At 41.3% G+C, this 21,757-nt stretch overlaps 2 protein-coding genes across 7 annotated transcripts in view; one reads left to right on the top strand and one right to left on the bottom strand.

Moving 5' to 3' along the window:
• The window catches only part of NUP153 (nucleoporin 153), a 42,248-nt gene extending 29,767 nt beyond the window's left edge, over positions 1 to 12,481 (top strand). For 3 of the 5 annotated variants that reach the window (XM_035549800.2, XM_035549802.2, XM_050709136.1), the window contains 8 exons: positions 90 to 212; positions 1,754 to 2,365; positions 3,888 to 4,082; positions 4,597 to 5,442; positions 7,064 to 7,432; positions 9,098 to 9,370; positions 10,678 to 10,837; positions 11,308 to 12,476. In XM_035549800.2, the coding sequence (XP_035405693.1) occupies positions 90 to 212; positions 1,754 to 2,365; positions 3,888 to 4,082; positions 4,597 to 5,442; positions 7,064 to 7,432; positions 9,098 to 9,370; positions 10,678 to 10,837; positions 11,308 to 11,392 (2,663 nt within the window). In that variant the 3' untranslated portion in view covers positions 11,393 to 12,476. Of the gene's footprint in view, positions 1 to 89; positions 213 to 1,753; positions 2,366 to 3,887; positions 4,083 to 4,596; positions 5,443 to 7,063; positions 7,433 to 9,097; positions 9,371 to 10,677; positions 10,838 to 11,307 lie in introns of all 5 variants that reach the window. The other 2 variants (XM_050709137.1, XM_050709138.1) reach the window with 2 other exon arrangements.
• Positions 12,482 to 14,157: 1,676 nt separating this feature from the next.
• Positions 14,158 to 21,410, bottom strand: FAM8A1 (family with sequence similarity 8 member A1). Of its 2 annotated transcripts, none has more exons than XM_035549803.2 (5): positions 20,923 to 21,410; positions 18,197 to 18,317; positions 15,956 to 16,079; positions 15,596 to 15,735; positions 14,158 to 15,273 (listed from the first exon to the last, which is right to left on the bottom strand). In XM_035549803.2, the coding sequence occupies exons 1-5, from the start codon at positions 21,392 to 21,394 to the stop codon at positions 15,129 to 15,131; spliced, it is 1,002 nt and encodes a 333-aa protein (XP_035405696.1). In that variant the 5' UTR covers positions 21,395 to 21,410; the 3' UTR covers positions 14,158 to 15,128. The 2 variants fall into 2 exon arrangements, with proteins under 2 accessions (XP_035405696.1, XP_050565092.1); XM_050709135.1 differs by having other exon boundaries at positions 15,032 to 15,194.
• Positions 21,411 to 21,757: the final 347 nt, after the last annotated feature.

Genomic DNA, 21,757 nt, shown 5'->3' with positions numbered 1-21,757 from the left:
GAAATTCTTGTTTCTAACAAAAGTGAGTATAAACTGCTCTAACTAGATCGCATTGTGAAAGCTGTTTTTGTTTTCTTCTGTTTCAAAAGACACCACCACCTCAACTAATACCAACACACAGAAAGAGGAGGTCGAAGATTTTGTTGGTGGTCCCTTCCCAACTGCACATGTATTAAAGGAAGGAAGCGTCTTAGACATTCTAAAAAATCCTGGTGAGATAATGAATTCCTTTTAAAAAGATGCTGCAAAAAATACACCAGCATTTTTTATTTAAAAAAAAAAAAACAAAACAAACTTATGGTTAATAGAGTATTTGCTATAAATATGAACATAGGAGAGCATTACATTAAGCGCTGTGTTTGTTAGGGTGCATCTGCCCCCTTCTATTCTAAGTGGTGTTTGTTGCTGGAAGTAAAACTGCAAGATGAAAACCAGATGGGTTGCATCTCCTTTATGTGTTAGGATGTAATTGTAAATGAGGTACTAAGAGAATTAGCCAGATAATCGGTGTTTCATTTTAAGTAAATACAATTTGTGGAATTGAAAAGGAAATGTTTGTAAAACTCAACACTCCTGTCCCACCTTCAGCCCAGGTGAAGAAAGAATAGTAAAGAGCTTCAGTTCTAAATACATCACAAAAGCTGCGAATCTTTGGGCCTTAGCTTACAATGGCTCCTGTGGATTAAAATTTAAACTGTAAACAGAAGGGGAGTGTTTTACGTTAAAAACCCTTTTCTGAATTTTGTTTTTAAGCAATTGCAGTTGTTTTCAACAGTTCAATAAAGTGTGTTTGTGGAAAAGATATCTTTTAAGAAAAAGGGCTTTATTGAATTTGATCTTTTCTCATAAGTCTTCTTCTAACTTACATACTTGTTAAGAAGGCAGCACATTTCTATATTGGAAAGAGCTAAGTGAGAGAAAATACATTGTGCATTTTGTTTAAGGAAAGACCTCTGAGTGAAGTGACGTTCACTTTCTTTATCAGTTTAAAAGAAGCAGAATCTAAATCCACATTGTTCAAAGACTTCATTTTTGATTTAAAAAAAAAAAACAAACAAACCACAAAACAACTATGTTCAATGTAGATATACAAGCAACTTGAGCTGCTGTTTAAGATACATTTCCTTTAGTCTTTCTGTATTAGTAGCTTGTCTTTTCTGTTAAAATTGCCACCTTTTAAATAAGGAGTTGTCCTGTGTCCGATGCATTGTGAACAAAGATTATAGAAAATTAGACAGTTGTTCAATTGGCTTGAGTTTTTATTATTTAATTAATATTCAGCATCTGTGGGAAAATACCGTATGGATTGCTGCTCCAAGTACAAACTTCTGTACAGTTACTAAAGTAAATTTGAGTCATCTGCTACGGAAGGAGGAGCTTTAGAAATTTGATTCGATAGGGCATCGCATCTTAATCAAATTGTATTATTTCCATTCCACATTGGACTGTCAGATTTCAGTCAGCTACTGTTTGTTTGTACTTGTATCAACCAGTGAAAATTTTGATTTAAAGCTTCCTTGGAAACAAAGAGTTAAATGAAGCTTTAAATAAATATTCTGTTGTGACCCAATGCAGCATATGAAATTTCATCCGTTTAGATAAGATTTCTGGGGACTTCCTGTTGCGCTCGGTCTGAATGTCTAGTTGTAACCATTGGCACCTGAATTTAAATTTGTGCCCTCTAGTGAAGTCACTTAGTTACATGTAGTGAGGTGCTGCGCTAACAGTAAGACTTTTTTTTCTTGCTTCCTAGACTTCGGATTTTTGAAAACACACTCTTCTACATCTGCACAACCTACAACAAGCACAGTGGTTTATACTAGGCCTGCAATAACAACTTTTTCTGCAGGTAAAGAGACTTCTAAACAAGCATCATACTGGCAATCTGATACACGTGACCCTTTTCTGCAAAACAAAGACACAAACAACAAATGTGTAACTTGTCAGTCTACTAAAGCGTCAACAGTTGAGAGTATGAAACAGACAGTAAGTTCAAGTCAATGTGACACCTCAAAGCCAGCAGCGCCCCCAGCAGGGATGCTGGGCTTTGGAGACAAATTCAAAACAGTACCTGGAACGTGGGATTGTGATACCTGTCTTGTCCAAAACAAACCGGAAGCTACAAAATGTATAGCATGTGAGACACCAAAACCTGGAACGGGAGTAATGCCTGCTCTGACATTACCAGTGGTCACAGACAGCTCGGTGACAGTGACATCCTCCTCGAGCAGCACTGACACAACAGCCACTCTGGGCTTTGGAGACAAATTTAAGAAGCCGAAAGGCTCTTGGGACTGTGGAATATGCCTTGTATCAAATAAGACAGAAGATAACAAATGTGTAGCCTGTCAGTCTGAGAAACCAGGTATGGTCCCTTTTTTCCTGTTGTTTCCATCCTAGCCTCTGTGAATCTTGTACAGAATAAAAGTATGTTGCATATATGGAATATTTTAAGCAACGCGATTCCCAGGTACGGTTGATGGATTAGCGGCTGTCTGCAGGATTGGTTTACAGGATTAGCGGCTGTCTGCAGGATTGGTTTACAGGCACTTCAGAGGTCTCAGCCCAGGTTCCAGCCTGTTGCATAAGTTGAACTGATTGTGAAATGTATTAGTACGGAGCTGGATCAATGCAAATACACCCGGCTTTGCAGCTGGTGAGGGAAGATGGCTGAACTGGGTGACTTAATTTAAAAACAGCATACAGATTTTTCACTGGTGAAAATGAGAACTCCATAGAAAGAGTTAAAAATTACTGTGTTTTTCTCTTTCAAAAAATAAGTAAAAATAATTACAAAATGTGGCCAAAATGCCTCTACTCACCGTTTGTCTGTAACTGAGGGGAGATGTGAAGCCAGATTTCAAGACAGTGTAGTCTTAACTAGTCTTAAGCTAAAGCAGAGAGATGCCTATGAAGGTCAGTGGTAGGCTTCAAGAAAGTGAGTGACCCGCTGGGTAACTTCTTCAGGGCAGTACTGGGTTGTTTCCCATTGTGCGTGACTGTAATTGATTTTGAGTGTGGTTGTATTGTTTTTAAAGTACGATTCTAATTTTAACTTTGACTCTAAACGTCATTTAATATGCCATTACATCAAAAAACACCTTTGCAAATATATTCTGGAAGAAACAAATTAAGATGGACTAATCTGGGCTTTTGTAATCATCCTGTGCAGTAAGACTGAAATTTCATGAGGTAGGATAATGGATTTCAGACAGAGTTGATTCTCTTGGACTTCCAACATCTGAGTGGTCAGTTGGCATCTTTGTCTGAGGCTCTTGCCATTGCAAGGAGGAATTTTGGAAATGAGGGGTTTACTGTGATCATGGTGCAGTGAATTGCACGGTTATGTTGCACTTGTCAAGAGGAAGAGCGATTCAAGTAATACTGGGATAAAAGTTTTCTTCATGTGCTGTGGAAGGGAAGACCCATTCTTGTCTTTCCAGTTTTGAATTTGAAGCGTTATCTTCTGCTTCTCTCTTAAAAGGCACCCTCAGTGGTTTAAAACTGTAGAGGTGAATGTGACAACGTGGTGAAGTTTTCTGTTGGGTTGCAGCATTAAGGGACATCTCTTCCTTTACAGGGGCTAAAAATCAGAAGGAAAGCATTGCCTGTCAGGCCTCTTTATGGAGGTTACACTGTCTTCAACAGCAGCAGAAGCTTATGTGCTGAACAGAGTTGTGTGTTGTTTGGAAGCTTTGAGTTCCACTCTTTTTTTTTTGTTTCTTTGTGGGTTTTTGGTGGCTTTTATTTTTTTCAGGGGTGGGTGGGGGAGTTGTAGAGTAGTTTTGAACATTTCTGTGGGATTTGATAAATCAAATTTAAAAGTTAATGTTCATTTTATAGCTCACGTTCAAACAGGATGGTTAACCGTTTTGTTTGTCTCATAGAGGGTCCAACACCTGTGACCAGTAGCAGTGCATCTGCATTTTCTGCTCCTTCTGGAGAATTTCTGGATTTAGACAAATTCAAGAAGCCTGAAGGAAGCTGGGATTGTGAGACCTGCTTGGTTCGAAACAAAGCAGAGGCCACGAAGTGTGTAGCCTGTGAAAGTGCAAAGCCAGGCGCCAAAGCAGAGCTCAAAGGTAATACTTAATGATTAAAACGAGGATGCATATTCTGTGATTTATTTTTTGTTTTGCTCTGATTTTTTTTATTTTCTTACCTGTTAAGCACAATTATTTTTTCCTTTGAGCTGTGGCAAAATTGTTCATTTTTCCTTTAGGAATATTGCCTAGATAACATGTTTCCACACTTTTCCCCAAGAATAAATTTATCCTTTTCAGAGAAAAGCTTTCATTAATGACATGCTTGTTCTTTACGTGCCCTACATGTTGTTCATTTGGAGTTCAGACTAAAAACATGATCTTTCAAAGGAGTTCGTATACGTTTTAAAGCCAGGTGGTGGACAGAAAACACAATGGTGAAAAGGTTTATGTAGAGAGGAAGCATGGGGTTTTCTTGTTTGTTTTACTGTTTGGTTGTTTTTTTTTTTTAAACAGTTTTGCCTGGAAAGATCAGGACTAGAATGTAGTTAAAACCTTCATGTACTGCAGATACACCATGGGTTACAAACTTGACATTCACTTATTTCTGCAGGTTTTGGTACTGCTACTGCGTCCACAAATGCTGCCTTGCCATCATTTACATTCGGTGTTCAGCCATCATCATCCTCTGAGTCTTCTCATACATTAGATAGCACGGGAAGTTTTAAATTTGGAGAACAAGGGGGCTTCAAGTTTGGCATTGCCTCGGAATCTGCATCCTCCAACAGTTTGGTTGGGGGATTTAAGTTTCCTAGTACTCCAGGGGACTTCAAATTTGGAGTTTCATCCTCACTCTCTAAATCAGAAGAGAGTAAAAAAGAAGGAAAAAATAACAGTTTTACCTTTGGCCTTCCATCTACAAGTAGTCAGGCTCCTTCAACGTTTCGGTTCGGGGCAGCGAGCCTGGGACAGCAGGAAAAGAAAGAGGAACCAGTATTGGGAGGTTTTGCTTTTGGTACAAGTTCTGCTACTTCCATGGTTGCCAACGAGAATAAAACCGGAGTCAGTGGCTTCACTTTTGGAACTGTTGGAGAAAAGGAGGTTGTATCGGCTTCTTTTGCATTTAAGAAGCCAGATGACAAGAAGGATGAAGCTCCTTCAACAAAGGGAGGCTTCTCCTTTGGCAGTGCAGAGTCTGCAGCTGCCTCACAGTTTATTTTGGGAAGGACAGAAGAGAAGCAGGATTCTGTCACTTCTGCTGCTCCGTTAGTGTTTGGGAAGAAAGCTGACACTGAAGAGTCAAAGACACAGCCTATCTTTTCAGTTGGGAAGTCCGAGCATACAAAAGAAGAGAGCACAGCAAAACCTATATTCAACTTCAGTTTCGTTAAACCATCAGAGAAGGAACCTGAGCAAGCAAAGCCAGCTTTTTCATTTGGGGTCCAAACCAGTACTTCAGGTAAACAGAATATCTTTTGTCTTCACTTGTCCGCTTATGTCCATCAAGTAAGACCTCTGAAACCATACTAGAAAATATCTGTGGGATTTGATATGTTTATGTACTAGAGCTTTAGAAAAAGTTTAATTCCTATATGCAGCATGTCTTCTGTCCTGGTTATTGATACGTACACAATTAGTAGCAATCCCTTTTTTGATCTCAGTGAGTTTTGACATTAGGTTTAGACAAAAAATTGCGACACCTTAAGGAACCTGTCCTGCATCTCATACAAGCACAGAAGTTGTAGTGTCTCAATGGTAGCAGTACAGTTGATGGTAAAATCTTTAGTATGGTGAAATAGAGGCCTCACACTTTTCAGAGAAAAAAAGAGATAAGAGAGAGTATCTTATTCCCACATATTTGCAACTATGCTACAGAGCGTACTGCTCTTACTCTACTGCTACAAAGGTCCAAAAATCACTTAACAGTTATTACACAGTTTTGTATTCCTTTAATTTGTTGAACGACTGCAGTAGAGGATTGAAGTTTTTATTGATGATCACTGTGTGGAAAAATTCTGATAAGTCATACAAATGACATTTAACTAAGAACCATGTTTTAGAGTACAGAATTCAGTATTAATTCCAGAAGTGGTAAGAGGAAGGACATTAGCTAGTAATCCTGAACAAAGGCAGTGTATAGAGCTATACTGATTTTAATTGCAGTATTCTTATAGTTGATCTGTTACTGAACAGATATGTTTTGGGGAGATATGGTGGCCAGGGAGGTGTGTGTGTTTGTTTGCTTCCCCTTCTAGTTAAAGTTCTGGGGTTTGGTTTAGTCAGGAAAATTTGATGAGGCACTTTGTGTAAAAGGAAATGTTAACCAGCATTTTTCAACATGGTGTAGTCCCTTAAAAGTGTCATAGATGAAAAGGGGCCATAAATGCTGGGGGAAAAAGTTAGTGGGAAGCTGAGAGCAGGATCACATTCAGTAGTGAGAGAGCAGCAGCCTAGGGAAAGCTGATGAATGACTTTAACAGATAGTTCTATTTTAAGTGTAAAACAACACTCAGTACTTTATAATGGTGGTCTTAACAGAGGGTTCCTCTCCATGGCTCCTAAAAGGCACGTCTTGAAGGCATTCAAGTGCAGTGAACTTAAGCTGTAAGAGCTGGGCTGGTAAGCTTGGCCTGATTTGAAGCTGTAGGCACAGGGCTATAATTTCTGAACAGGCTACAAAAGAAACTGTACCACTGTGCTTTTCAGTGCTCCATTTAGCAAAGCCATCAAATTGTTGCAGGCAATTGTTGTTGTTCTTCTAAGAGCACCTGAAAGATATTTTTGTTTGAAGAGTTCAGAGGTACTGGTTAATAGTGGTTCAGATAATTACAGCCAACTCTTGGTATTTGTGACCAATAAAGCCTCGAGACTGCAGCGGTGTCCTTGTTCGTCACAATTCTTCCACTCCTTGAATTGTGGATGGCAGCAATCAGCATATTAAATCTGGATCTGACGGAATCACCAGTACCCGGAGAGTAACTGAGGTGTCATTCAGGATTGCTCTTTGTATAGTGATTGAAACAGTCTGCTGTACTTCCTTTGGCATTTTGCAGTGGCTCATGTTGTGTTCTTCCTCTCAGATCAAGGAGCAGCAAAACCATCCTTCAGCTTTTTGAGCTCTGGTTCCTCCAGCACAGCCATACCCACCACTTCAGCCAACAGCAGCAGTGTGTTTGGCAGCGTCACCTCTTCCTCAAACCCTATGCCGGTCCCTGCACCCTTTGTGTTTGGACAAGCCAGCAACACTGTGAGCAGCTCCACATTTGGCAATTCTGCAGAATTTACAACATCTCAGTCGTTTGGCTTCTCCCAAGAAAACAAACCAGCAACCACATCTTCCAGCACTGGTGTAGCCGTTGCTCCCTTTGTCTTCGGTTCAGGAGCCAGCAGTAGCAATGCAGCAAATCCTGGATTTACCTTTGGAGCCACAACCACATCAAGTTCTACAGGTACATTTAAAAAGATGCTTTTCTCATTTTTGCCGTTAGATAGCGGACCAAGGAAAAACGTTAACACTTGGGACTCAGATTTTCACAGATGGTCTGGGAAATACAGGTTAGAAACGAACTGGTATTTTTTGTGCGATGGACAGCCCCTTACTGGCTTTTAATTTATTTGGGTACTTTTCCCCATGAGAATGATAGTTTCCCTCTTCTCACTATCGGTCCAGTGTTTAAGGTTAGAAGTCAATTAATTACAGCTTCCCTAATTTTTCCTTCCCATACCTAAAACTGTTAAGTGTTGTAAATAACATCAAGATTTGCCATGTCCATCCTTTACAAGTACGTATAAACATAGTATCTGTACACGCAATTGCTACTTCCTAAGGAGTGGCTTCTAATGAGCATAATAGCAAGTGTTTCAGGTGTCTGCCAAGTCAGGGCAGACAGAAATGAGAAGTTTTTCTTCATGTTCTGAATGCATTACTCCCACTGAAGTGCAGCGTGAATTTAGCAGTGTAACACTGGGCTAAAGCTGCTAAATAATGGGTATTCCTGCTAGCTAGCTTAGCAGTCTTTGGAGATAGATGTAGTATCTTCCTTACAGGTTCAATTCTATTTTGATCTGATGGCTTAATCTTGTCATTCATGGAAATTAAATGTACATTCTTTTTTGTGTATCACATTCAGAGAGAGAGCAATCCTAAATTACAGCCATAAGCAGATCAACTGAACCTGCAGATTAAGCCATCTTTCAAAAATCTTCACAAAAGATTTTTTTTTTTTTGTTCCAAGGCAGAAGCCTTCAAGTCTGTATGAACGGCTAACATTTACGTTTTTCTTCTTGGAAAGAAAAACAGCCAGCCATTCCAAGTTATGGCACAGTAGATGGTATTTTCTGTTGCACGATGGCTGCTTAAATTACATTCTGATTAGTAGTGCTGTTTAAAATGTCCCTTTCTGCTTAGCAGATGTGCTGTATGTTCAAAATCACTGTTCAGTCATGTATTTTTGTTTCATTATTTTTGCTGGCCTTGAAGAACCAAAACAGCTAATTGAATGAGCTTGTTATCTGTTATAGGAAGGGACAGAATTACTCTACTAAACTGAGTTTTTGATTTTAGTTAGATTCCTGAAAGCACAATTTGGCCTCCAGAATTGATAATGGTAAACACTTGGACAAGGAAGGGGTGCAGTTGCTGACAAGAATGAAAATACAGCTCCTAATAGATCAAGAGCTGTATTTTGAACCTTTATATATATATTATATGCTAATTTATGTATTTTAATGTTCTATGTATGTATATTCTTTATAAGTGATATGAACAGCTCTTAGTAAATATAAATTAACATGTACTGTTTCTAGAACATGAACGGCTAAGACAGTAATTTGAGCCTAGACAGCCAGTGTGTTTGAGATGAATATTGTCCGACTCTTGTTAACATGCACCTTTTCTTGTAAGTAACATGAAAAGCAGCAAGTCCAGATACGACTGAGGTAGTATTTGTTGTTTTACATACTTGGCTGTAAACATTAAGATCTATTGCAAATATTTGAAGTATTCGTTTACCAGACTTGGAAAATGTGATGCTTAGAGTCATTCTGCAACAAAAACAAACAAACAAACAAAAAAAAGCCCTGCGTATACTGAAATTTCTCTTCTGTTCCCTGAGGGTTGTCCTCTTCGTTTGTGTTTGGCTCTGGGTCTCCAGCACCTGCTGCTGGCCCGGCATTTGGTGCCAGTCAGCCACCAGCATTTGGCCAGAGCCAGGGGTCCAGCCAGCCAAACACTCCGAGTTTTGGATCGCTGTCGACAACATTGTTTTCAGCGGGCTCTCAGCCTGCTCCTCCTGCCTTCGGCTCTGTGACGAGCAGTACTCAGCCCCCTGTGTTCGGACAGCAAGCGAGCCAACAGCCAGGTTTTGGCTCTGGTACCTCCAGCGCTGGTGAGTGCTGACCATTCTCTAACTTTTTTTGGTCTCGGAGTCGTTTGTTTGTTTGTTTGTTTCCATGAAGTGCACCTTAACTGTGGAGTAAGAAGACTTCTGCCTTCTGTGTGTGCTTAGCTGTAAGAATTAGCCTCTGTAAAAATAACGGGCACAGGGCTGAGTAATTTGCGTCTCACTCCTGACCGTTGAAGATGTGAAGATGTGAAGAGGTTGCAACCCCACCACTAATTATTGGCTTTTATTTTCTTGACAAAAAATAGCGATTAATGTGAAGCGTTGAAACATGGAGTGTTTGCTGATCAGGTTGTACAAACCAGAATGGCAGAAGCACTGCAAACCGGTTATTCTTGGATTTGCTACAGAGAAGTTCTTATTTTTTTGGCTTTGTTAACAGGCTTTGGTGACTTATTTGGATTGGGGGCTTTCTTGTGTGAGATGTGTTGCCAGAATTAGTCTTAAGCATGTGTGGGTTTAGGCTTTATTTAAAGTTCTTTTTACTAATGAAATATGAAGTACGTGTTTGGGGGAATTATCCTTATAATTTAAGTGTAAGAAAGTGTTGTTCCACACTAGGAATTATTAAAAATCAAAATAAAATAACAAAACCACCGCCACACTGCCAGAATATACATATTTGATAGCATATATACATATTTGATAGCATATATACATATTTGATAGCATAACATCAGGCACAGAAAGGGAAAAAGCCTCGTTCCTCTCAGAAGTTTTATAAAATATCCTCCATTACAAGTAACCTACATTTGTACTGATCGGTAATAAGTTGGCACAATGTGTTACTGTTATTATTTTGTTAATTAAGTAAGAGTTTAAAGATAAAAATCCCCATGTTTTGTCTGTGTTACTTTGATAGGAATTTTTTCTCTTTTTTAAGATTAAGTGCTGTGTCTCCCAGATTCACAACATTAACACAACAGTTTGTTTAAATAGCAAATCTACGTGGTTCAATACTGTAACTTAAGGCTTCATTAATAAACTGCAGTGTACACAGGTATAAACCTAATGGCGGTGCAGAAATTAGCAAGCAATTCATTAGCTGCATCCTAGCAATGTTAGTTAAGAATCCTTTTATGATTCTCTACTGAAGTGAATGACTTTTTCTAAGCATTGTTCCCGTTGTAATCTAGCATTTCTGGTAAACGTCCTTCCCACCCCAAATTTTGTCGTCTTGAGCGAGCTTTAAGAAACATTTGTTAGATATAATGGGAGGAACACGAGGATGGAAAGGATGAACTCAAATTACAACTTTCTTGTTCTCTTCTGCTTCCACCCCGCCTTCCCAGGTCCTGTATTCCAGTTCGGAAGTAACACTTCTAATTTCAATTTTCCAAATAACCCGGGAGTATTTACTTTTGGTGCAAATCCTACTGCACCAACAGCATCGGCACAGCCTTCTGGCTCTTCGGGATTTTCATTCAGCCAGCCTCCAGCATTTACAGTGGGGTAAGAGACCATATCAGAATTTCGCTTGAGCTTTGGGTAATATCGGTGGACTGACTGTGTGCAGCCTCTACTGCTGTTAAATCGTGAGGTATTCAGATGAACCTTGGAATTTGGTCTAAATTTGGGATCCTTCCTTGATGTATTAGCGTGACTGGCTAACTAAGCGACGGTAGTTGTAAAGGAGACTAGTTCTCAGAAATATCACGCATCAACATATGTGCAATTTTCTTGTTCTTGAAAAAATAAAATCCATATTTAGCCATTATGCTGCTACTTACCTGCTGAATAAGAGAGATTTAATTGCTTTTGGTTTCTGGAACTCTCCTCCTGTTCATCATACGCTGTTTGTTGCCAGCTGCTAACTAGAGAGCCAGACGATAGAACAGTTGTTCTGGAATATCTACTCAGTGCTGCTACTGAATTTTCAGCTACACTGTCCTAAACTCTGAACTACTAATTTCTTTTGATAGGACTAATGGAAAAAATATTTTCTCTGCCTCTGGATCTTCGGTTTCTGGTCGGAAGATAAAGACTGCAGTTAGACGTAGAAAATAATCGCCTGATATGTAAAGCAACTTTCAAAGCAGCTGCTGCCCTGCATTGTTCAATTGTTGGGATCATACCTCATGCTGGGATAGCTGAAGTCAGATCTGCTTAAAGGAGTGTAAAACTCTGCTGCCCCTTCCTACCCTCCCTCATTTAGTTCTTTTGTAACGAGTAGAGTTGGCAACAGAGCCCTTCTCAAGCGAAACTATTTTAGAATCCGGCAAGTTATCTCTTTCACGGACTCGGCATGGTCCGGCTATAGACATGAGTATAGCCTGCACAGCGAATGGCTTGTACAATACCTCTTCATCTGCACCACTATGTGCGCTCATCCACGTTTACTGACGCCTCAAAATTGTAATTATACCAGTGAGGGATTCTGTATAGAGTAGAGAATGTTTTAATGAATGATTTCTATGCTGAGTTTGTGCTGGTGTATGTGTGAAGTGAGTGAGTTTGGGTGTATTGTGCACTAAAATTTTCTGATAGAGAAAGTATGAATTAAGAATGATCCATGCTAAGGACTTGTTAGATCTGTAGTTCTCCATTTAATAACTATATATGCTATTTCTATATTTTCATTCTTACAGCCCTTTATCACATCTCACCTTTGTTATTTTATTATTGAAACGTGTAAATAAATTTTGTTTCTCTATGTACTTTTTTGGCATAACAAATCTGTGAAATTGAAATTTTAATTTTGTGTGTTACAGCCATTTTTGTTTAGTATTGTCTCAGATTTTATGTAAATCCCATTATTCAAAGTTGCCTAAATCCATTTAGAAAATCTTTAAAATTGGGAATTCTTAAAGTAAGTTTATTGGCTTTTCTGATCCATTTTTGTTTGGACCAAAAACCAGTATTGTACAAAGTATTAAGTATATATTTTTATATTTACTGAAATGGACTGTGGTGACTTTGGATAATAAGGAAAAGTTTAATATTAAAGCCATGTTTATTACAGTATAATTAACATGTTAAACCATGGGATAAATGCCATCAATAAAAACTATAAAATATTGGCTGGCGGTTTTAACTCCCAGTGAAGGCATCTGCAGACAACGCACGCAGCCTGAGTTGAGTGGTGGTACACACTTTCTGCAACCTCTGCTCTTTAACAGGGACCTTGGCACTCATCTTAAACTGTCTTTAAGTAAAGAAAGAATTTTACGGTAGACTTGCATAAAGCCCCAGGTCTGACAGCTGTCTAGCTACAATGATCGCAGATAACTTTTACAGTTTCTTACAACCACACAAACAAAAAAGTGATCTTAGAAATATTCACCAGCACTCTAATTGAAAAAGATGAAGCATACCTAATTGTAAATGGATAACATGTTTTCTGCACACGTGTAGGAGTGAGAAAAGCTTCTTAGAGAACATTCTAGTGAAGGGAGAGAGAATGCTCGTGTTTGTTTGAGGACTACAGCTGAACTTTCAGTAAGCCACAGCACACTGTTTGTGGTTGAGATCCTATCATTTGCTGCAGCCAGAACTGAAAGCTCCCCTTCCCTCTTGTGGCACGAAGGGAGAAAGGCCTTAGAATAGTTGCATAAGCTTTAAGCATCTTCCCCTAATGCTGCTTTGTATTTCTACAGCTGCCAGTGTTATGAAATAAGGTACTTTTCTAACCCTGCACTAGACTTGACAGGAAGACAAACTTTAACCTTCGCTTTTCGGAGTCTTACAGAATGCAGGGAACTCAAATCAGTTTTTCTATGCATAGAAGATGTTTAGCAACTGGGATTTAAAACCATACCTATAAGCTACTATTCAGGTGGTCACACCTTACCCCTGAAACTGTGGAAGAATTGTATGCAATTAGGTATTTCCTTATATCTAAATCTGAGACGTGCCACAGTTTTCTGTAGCCCTCTTACCTACCACATACTCAGCCTACCACTAGAAAAAAGGGGTCTTTTCAAGGGAACATACGAGTCAAACTAAACGTTGAAGAAAAGTTGAAGTTTACAACAGTACAGTGCATATATCTTCCCTGGGCAAGTCTGGTGTTTTTCTTTGAAGGTTTTCTTTACCTGCTATGGAAGGGGTAGTATTTTCTAACAGAGTAAGGAGATACTGTCCCTTAAACCTGGAGCATTAGCAATAACCTGTACCCAACTGTTTTGCTCCCCATGCCCATCTTAAAGCCCTGTTTCTAGGTCACCACTACAGGAAGTAGACTAAAACTTCCTTTTGCATTCATACTGAGAGTGTAAGTAGGCAACACACACCTTAAAATCAGCTTTAGTCAGTTCTGACAGCTGTAGCTTGTCAGGTTGATAGCTAGCTGTAGCTGTTCCTCAACTTTTGATGTTAACACTCAAGTAAACAGTGCAATTCTTTGAAAGAACAGTGAAACAATCTCTCTTGGGTTCCATTTCAGCTGCACGCACTTTGAGGGGTCAATTAAGCAGCAACACTGGTCCCTACAATAGCATGGGAAATGAAGATAGATGAAAAAAAAGGTTACCTTAATAAACAAAAGAACACCATTTGTTAACTCAGAAAGAGTAACATTAATGTTCTGCATTTTTTTAGTTTATTTCAGCTGGAGAGATAGAAACAAGAACCCATAAAAATAATCCTACCACCACCTCCAAGACTGAAGGTAGGGTTAGAGCCAAGAGGAAGAACAGCCTCAGGGAGGAACACGCAAAAACTGGGCACTGGAAGAATTCCAAACTCTTATTAAAATAGGAATAAAACGTCAACATTGTGGTATATTGTCCTTTCCAAGACACTAAATGACGTAAGAACAAATTACCAGAGCTATGTAATCATGCAAAATATTAGGCTTTTTTATTCAGTAGTTGTTATTCTGAACATACAAACAATTAGCCAGAATATAAAGTGAACATAACCAGTATTTGTACTTCTGTGGATTTATACCCATGACACGCATTTCAGTTATTATTTTCTGCATGCTCCTGAAACTCATTCAATTGTTTTGCTTGGTATTATTATATGCAAGAAATAGACGAGTGCTTTCATTCCAGCCAGAAGCAGATGATGTGTACTGTTCACAGCTCCAGAATTACATACATGCCAAGTCACTAACACTGCAGTGTAACATAGCCTTCCCGAAGAAAAAGCAGCTGCTGTTTCACCTCTTCATTAGCTTTGACACATGAAATAATGACAACGCTTACGATCATCATGCAAAAAAACTTGTCACATCAATGTTCAGATAAAATACTTTAAGAGGTGAGGAAATGTGCTCTGTGAAGTAATGAACACTGCACATCTGGCAGTTTAATTAACATGATTTGCCTTACTGTCTAATACTGCAGTTCCCTTCCCCTCAGACAGTTTGTGATACAACTCAGTCAACTGCTTGGAAAACATTTTCTAGTTACCTGCCAACACCCAAAACTGTAGGAACATTTCTTTTGAGGTGGAGTATTTCTCCCTATCTGCTTTCCCTAGACTGACAAGCAGAACAGCACCTAGCTGCAGTTAACAGTACAGCCGCTTACTTCCCTGTCAATCTAAGGTTAATACTTCAGATTTACTGCGTATCGTTTCTCTCAAACTTCTTTGGCATTTGTGAAAACTCCAATACTGTGAAGGTAGCTGCTGGCACCATACTGGAGCAACCCATTTCCTTTATCTTCTGAATCATTCTGCTTTAATTTGGGCAAAAGATTCCGATGGTCATCTCAATTTCAGTTTTGGGGTAGGTCTTTGTTTCTTTTGGGGGCGGTGCTCAAAAAACAGTCTGGAAATCCATCATCTTTTGGCATCATCTGATTCCATTTCTTCTTACCACAATAGTTCCTGCTACAATATCATAGGCTGTTCTGTTGTGCTGAAAAAACAGCAGTGTAATGAATGCAGGAAAAAAGGAAGCAATAGAAAAATTCTTGATCAAAGCTCTTATTGTAGACCTGAAATGAAAATAAAACATTTGTTGCCTTATTTTGACTTTTCTGCTTAGAGTAGTAGTTAGCCAGCCTTCAGGTTAGTGCCTCAGTTTTTGTATAGCATTAAAAAAAAAAAAAAAAAAACAAACCCCAGAATTTAGAAGAGATTGTTTCACCACCTAACTTGGAGTTAGGTGGTAAAAAACAATTCTCAGATTTTGTAATTTAAAAATTACTCAGTCTAGTTACTGCAAAAGCCAATAATAAAGAAAATGGGCATTTCCTTCTTAAATCGCGTGCTTTCCGTAACATTAACCTGAAAGCAGCGTATGCTAAGCGCACTTACGTTGTCATGCTGACATTTGAGGAAGGAATGACTAGCACACGGCTGGGAGCAACGAGTACAGATGTGTCACACGTCACAACTCGCAGTCCAAGCAAGAATTTCCCTGGGGTAGCTCCTCCTGCTCCCCAAATACAGATTATCTGCAAAAGAACAGTTAGTTCGATTCCACACAGCACAGTGCTGTTAGTTGGTTTAGCAAACTTGGTCTTCATCACAACTACATGAAAGTTACACGGCTTCATGTAACCCAAAATAAAGAGGATTTACTTCATCGGCCAATGATAATATAATTTTATTTTTTTACCTTATTCAAGAACTGACAACTATTAATTACAGAAGATAATATTTGTGAGTAATTACCTCATAGAAGCAGACTAGTAACCTGTAGATGAGAGCTACTACCATCATTTTCTGCAAGTCTTCCATGGATGTATCTTCATCTATTTCTTCTATTATGTAATGCATAGCAAATTTAGAGATGTCCCTGTTCAAAATAAGACAACTTTAGTGAAAAACACAACAAAAAACTGAACTTACTTGACCCTGCTCCCAGTACTGGTGTTTAATATTAGAATTCACTCCTTTAGTCCCGGTATTAAAAAGCTCCTCATCTTCCTTGATACAAGGCAAGCCATTAAAATTATACCAGGTTTCCTTCCAAGTTGCTGCTGAGTTTGTTTCATCTTTTTTTTAAGAAAAAAAAGTCATTCTTTGTTACCACTTTTGCAATACGGTGTGCCATGTAGCAAGCTGCAGAACTATTCTGAAAATTCTCACACTTCTTGAGAGGTACACAAGGGATTCTGCAATCATCTAACTGCACAAATGAAATGGATGCAAGTCACTTCATTACACGGAGGAACAAAAAGGGCACTCATAAATGCCTGGGAGAATTTGCAAGTCACCCTAGGAAAGCAAGGCAGCCTTACCTCCCTTTGCGTGACCAGGATTGATTTGTCATTCTCCAGTCTCTACAGCTTTCACCGTGCTCTCCTAGATGCAGGCACACTGACTGAGGTACAACTGGAAGGTTTCAACTTAAGCAATTGCAACCTTCAGCTATTTGCCCTAACAAAGCTAAGCAAAACATCCATTTGGAGTCAACTGTGTATTTTCACAACCCTACAGAGTTAACATTATCACCCAGTAGTGGTACGGACACACTTGCGATGCAGACTTAGACAAGGACTTGTCACCTACTGCTGCTGATCATCTAGGTGAGAATTACCCCTTACACAGAGAAGTGCAGTCCCATGCAAAACAATCTGTATCTGCACTACTTGCTCTCCTCTTTAGTCAGACTTCAGGATCAAAAAAGACGAGGGATTGAGAAAATGATAGTATGTCACAACCTGCATTTCCCCGCCTTTTTTTTTTCTTCTTTGCCAGTGAGGATGTACTTTTTCCTGACAACTCCCCAGCCTGACCTCCAGCAAACATCTCACTAAGAGGGAGGGAAAAAAGAAGAAAATTTTCCTGATGTTACTTACAAGCAACCTCCTTACTCTTGCTAAAGTAGTAATATTGAACATATTATAAATTAATTCAGCAAGTAAGAGATGCCTTCTCTTTCCATCACCTCCACTACTTTGCAGAAGCAGTACACACAGTTCTCCAACTTCCCAGGACTTCATTCTGCATCATTTTCAGCCTACTAAAACCAAACCAGAAATACAAGCTGTCAGGTAGGAGTTGGAGATTCTGCTTTTGGAATAGCACTGAGAGGTCGGCATTTTATTTGCGTGTTTATTTGAACAATAAACACTAATAACTTACACTGACATATTGATTGCTTGGGATTTAACCCTCTTCCACACACCTTTCAAGCATCAGTTTAACCTCGGTGAAAGATGTTTTCCGCACATTATCAGTTTACATTCCCTCAACATTGAGGAGACTCTTAGCAGAAAACTTGGATCCAGAAATGTAATTGTACTTGTACTCCAAGCTCTGATCCCCTAACCAGACCCAAATATTTGATTTACACCAACCAAAGTGGAGGAATGAAGGGAGCTATGTGATAAGAAATCTACTTTTAAAGAAGCAGATAGTCTTTGAAGTAAACAATTGTTTCTGAGCTTAAACACGAAGACTTTCAGCCTAGCATGTAGTTGATGCACATGATGCTTAATCATTTATTTATTTTTTATTAAAGAAATCCAACTCATGTGTAGTAACAACTACAGCACGGTAACATGCCTAGCAACTTTGCTGCATTTGAAAAATAGATACATATTTGACTTGCATGATCTAAAATAATGTTTAGAAGTGTTTAAAAGAACATTTTTTAGCAACAGTTTTTCTTTGACATTTTTAAAGGGCTTTTTTTAATATCTTGCTCATTCCCTCAAAAACCAAGACTACGAACTACGAGTCTAATCTATCCTTAGTAAGGAGCTTGTGAACCTATGAAAATAAACTAGCACAAATTCTCTCCCCCCCCCGCCCCGCCCCATCTGACCCCAAATCAGACGGTATTTAAGAAGTTAACCTAGCGGTGCTTTTTCCTCAGCTTTTGCCCGTTGCAAAGTGCCAACCATACCACAACACCTCGAAGAGCTTAAGGCTGTGTGTAACAAACCTTTAAGTTGTTCTACTTACTTTATCCCACTGAGGTGCATAATACTTAAAACAATGGTCGCCTTGATAAAGAACAGAATAAAGAAATCCACCATCTCTGCTATGAACCTGTGGGCCAGTGAAGGGATAACGAACTCCCGACCTGTAAGAGAAACAGTTAACGTGACCCAGGTTGGACTGCTCTAAATGAAGAGTTTATTGCCTGTTGGCTGAATCTCACTATACCAAGATCTTCATCTTGGCTCACATTAAGAAAATCTTCTACAAAATCTATCAATCAGAAACTATCTGAATTATTTGGCTTACGAGAGCCTTCTGAAATTAAATCAAGCTCTTTCAGAGCTCAGAGTCCCCTTATAACGAGGATTACCAGCAAAATCCCACCCCTCTAAAGAGCTGAAGCACACTGAAGATGTATCAATTTTTGCATTCTTTTGTTTAAAAGAGCCTCACATAGAACCAATTCCACTAAATCTGTGAGTTCAGATCTAAGAAAGATTCATATAACCCCTTAGCAAGCCTTCAGCCTGTACCAGATAGCAGCTCTCAAAGAAAAACGCAGCCTGTTTTGTCTCATGTCGGACCCAGGAACAGGAGCCAATTAGAGTATTAGTCACACCTGACCATAAACATTCCTACAGACTGCTTATTAGAACAAAACACAGCAGCTGCCCTACGATCAGCCAGAAAACGTAACCCATTCCTCGGTATAATTGGCCAAGGGCAGGCTGAGGCAAAGTAAGTATTCACAGTTACAAGCTTTTGCTGCTAACACCACCTCAGAAGGCTAAAGCAAAGGAAACAAGGTTTATCTTCACAAGTTTCCAAAGAGAAATGTTGCACTCATTAAATAATTAAAAAATAACTTCATCTGGACCCATCCACCACTCGGTATCTCCCAAATTCTGGTAACCATTCTCTGGTAACTCTGCATTGATGCTGTCGAATAGTAATTTACTCACGTAAACAATGCTAAAATAGATCCACTTCTCATTGTCAAAGCACGCCCGGGTTGTCAACTCAGTTCTAACCAGGGATTCTTTAACGCAGTCTGCTCAGTGCCAGAGCGAGCACGTAGCAGCAGACAGCACAGGGCAATCCAGCTGGGTAAAGCTGATGTCAGCGGCACGCTTTCACTTGAAGGTACCAGACTCAACAGCTGAACAGGGAGGAAGCTGAGCGTTTGGGGCATGGAAGGAAGTACTCAAACCCTGTCAAACTCCATTATGCTGAGAAACCTCGGCAGCCCTCGACTCTGGCATACGTGCACCACAGCGACCTTGTATTAAGCGAGTCATTAAAGGGGGGGGTTACACTAGTCAAGCAGATAGTGTGACACGGCAGCCGAGGCTCGAGCACACTTTTTGTTCTGCTGTTCCCAGTGTAAGAGCAGTAATCTCCTACAGTAAGGCAGGGAGGGGCAAGGGGACAAAGCGTATTAAATCGTGATTACCGTCCAAACAAAGCTTGCTGTTGCCCAGAGTGCAATTAATGCTGGTGTTCTGACACTCATCTGTGGGCAGACGGAGCTGGAAAAGGCAGTCATCAGCTCCACTTTTTGACAGCCCCGTTTAAGATCTGCAACATTATCAGAAGCTGTCACGTATTTCAGCTTACGTAAGGACGCTGGGCTGTCACCTACAGGGGCACCATGATGGAAACGTGTCCAGTCCTGCCAAGCCTGCTGCGGGGACAATAATCTGCAGCAGAAAAGGAGATGTAATCACTTCAGCTGTTCCAGATACATCATCCGTTTGCAATCTGGAGCCAGGGCACCAGCACAACAGCCTGTGTAACTGTACGGTTATTGCTGTATCACACAGAGACTTCTCTTAGGAAGTCTGGGTGTTGCAACCGTATTTAGCATTCACAATAGCTCTGCTCAGCAGCATAAAGCACTCTTCGTGCCCCAAAACGCGTTTAGCATACAGAATTCGTTGCTGAAGAACAACGTAAAATAGGAAGAACTGTTTCAGGCTAGACTTTGTCCATATCAATGTCCTCTTCAACGACTGGCAACATCTGTTCACAAGCAATCTATAATTCCAGATCAGAGTACCATTAAATACTACTTTGTGTTACACCCTTGTTTAAATAAAAAACAAGCTTAAAAGCTAGACTCCCTTCCCTTTAAAAGGGAGGAAATGCAAATGAAAGTGCTCTTCTCTCCTGTCCAGGCAACGAGCTTATAAAAAACGCTGCAGCTCAGTAATGCTGCACTTTGCCCTGCAGAGAGGCGATCTGCCTTTTCTCCAAAGCCCTTCAGCAGTCATTACTTGATGGTTTTTCACCATTACTCAAGGTAATGCTAAACATCCCTGGAATGTCACTGGATGCTCCTCCGCTTGCGAGGAAACACCTGCGTGCTCTGCAGCTCCTCTGCGATGTGATCAGAGCGGGTTTGTTTTACTCTTGAACAAACGCAAACAGAAGCAGTGCGACACGCGCTCTTCAGATATTTACAGCTGCAACAGACTGCTGGCCATCGCAGGCCAGGCTGCTAGCCTGTTGAGCGTACGCATGTATTTAATGACATTGAAGCAGAGAAGTAAAAAAATCGTATTTGAGCACAAAGACCCCGCTAAAACAAACAGGTAACGTTAGTTAAGCCCTCAACACTCAAGCAGGCTGCTTGAAAAGCCAGCTGCTTCGCACACAGCTACAGAGACCCCCCCCGGTCACCTCACGACCCCCCAGGCCTCCTTCCCGAGGACACGAAGGGCAGCCCCCCCGGCCCCCCCACTCACCTGCAGGCCGCCCCGCCGGCTCCCTGGGGGCCGTGCCGGTGCCGGGGGCAGCCCGGGGCGGAGGGCCGGGCCTGCCGCCCGCTGCCTGCGGCCAGGCGGGGGCGGCGGGGGCCAGGAGGTAGAAGGGGCTGTAGTAGGCGGCGGCGGCGGCGGCCCCCGGGGCGGCGGGGGCAGGGGGCTGCGGGGCGGCGGTGCCCGCGGCGGAGGCGGCGAGGAGCGCGGGCAGCCCGCTCTGCCAGCTGAGGTAGCCGCAGTACGAGTCCCACAGCCACTGGTGCACCCGCCGCGCGTACTCCGCCGCGCTCAGCGCCTTCGCCTCTGCGGCCGCTGCCGGAGGGGAATGAGGAGGAGGAGGAGAAGGAGAGGGGGGCGGCTCCGTGGGGCTCCCCCCGGCGCTGCCGCTCCTCTCCCAGCCGGCCGGCGGGCACCCATCGCGGGCAGCGCGTCCCCGGCCGCCGCCTGCCTCCGCCATCTTGTCCGCCCCCTCCGGCACTGAGCGCCCCGCCCGGCGCGCAGGCGCCAAGACACCGTCGCGCCCGTCCCGCCCCGAGAGGGAGGTGCGGCGGGCGGCCAGGTCAACCCGCCGGGCGGGGCAGGAAGGCGATCGTACCCTGTACTCTGCTCTGGTGGGGCCGCACCTCGAGTGCTGTGTTCAGTTTTGGGCCCCTCAGTACCAGAAGGACATCGAGGCCCTGGAGCGTGTCCAGAGAAGGGCTACGAAGCTGGTGAAGGGCCTGGAGCACAAGTCCTATGAGGAGCGGCTGAGGGAACTGGGGTTGTTTAGTCTGGGGAAGAGGAGGCTCGGGGGAGACCTTACTGCTCTCTACAACTACCT

The sequence above is a fragment of the Cygnus atratus genome, chromosome 2 (assembly GCF_013377495.2).
Source record: "Cygnus atratus isolate AKBS03 ecotype Queensland, Australia chromosome 2, CAtr_DNAZoo_HiC_assembly, whole genome shotgun sequence".
Lineage (NCBI taxonomy): Eukaryota > Metazoa > Chordata > Aves > Anseriformes > Anatidae > Cygnus > Cygnus atratus.
Note: the sequence above shows the minus strand (reverse complement) of the source record. Positions and strands in the feature narration are given on the sequence as shown.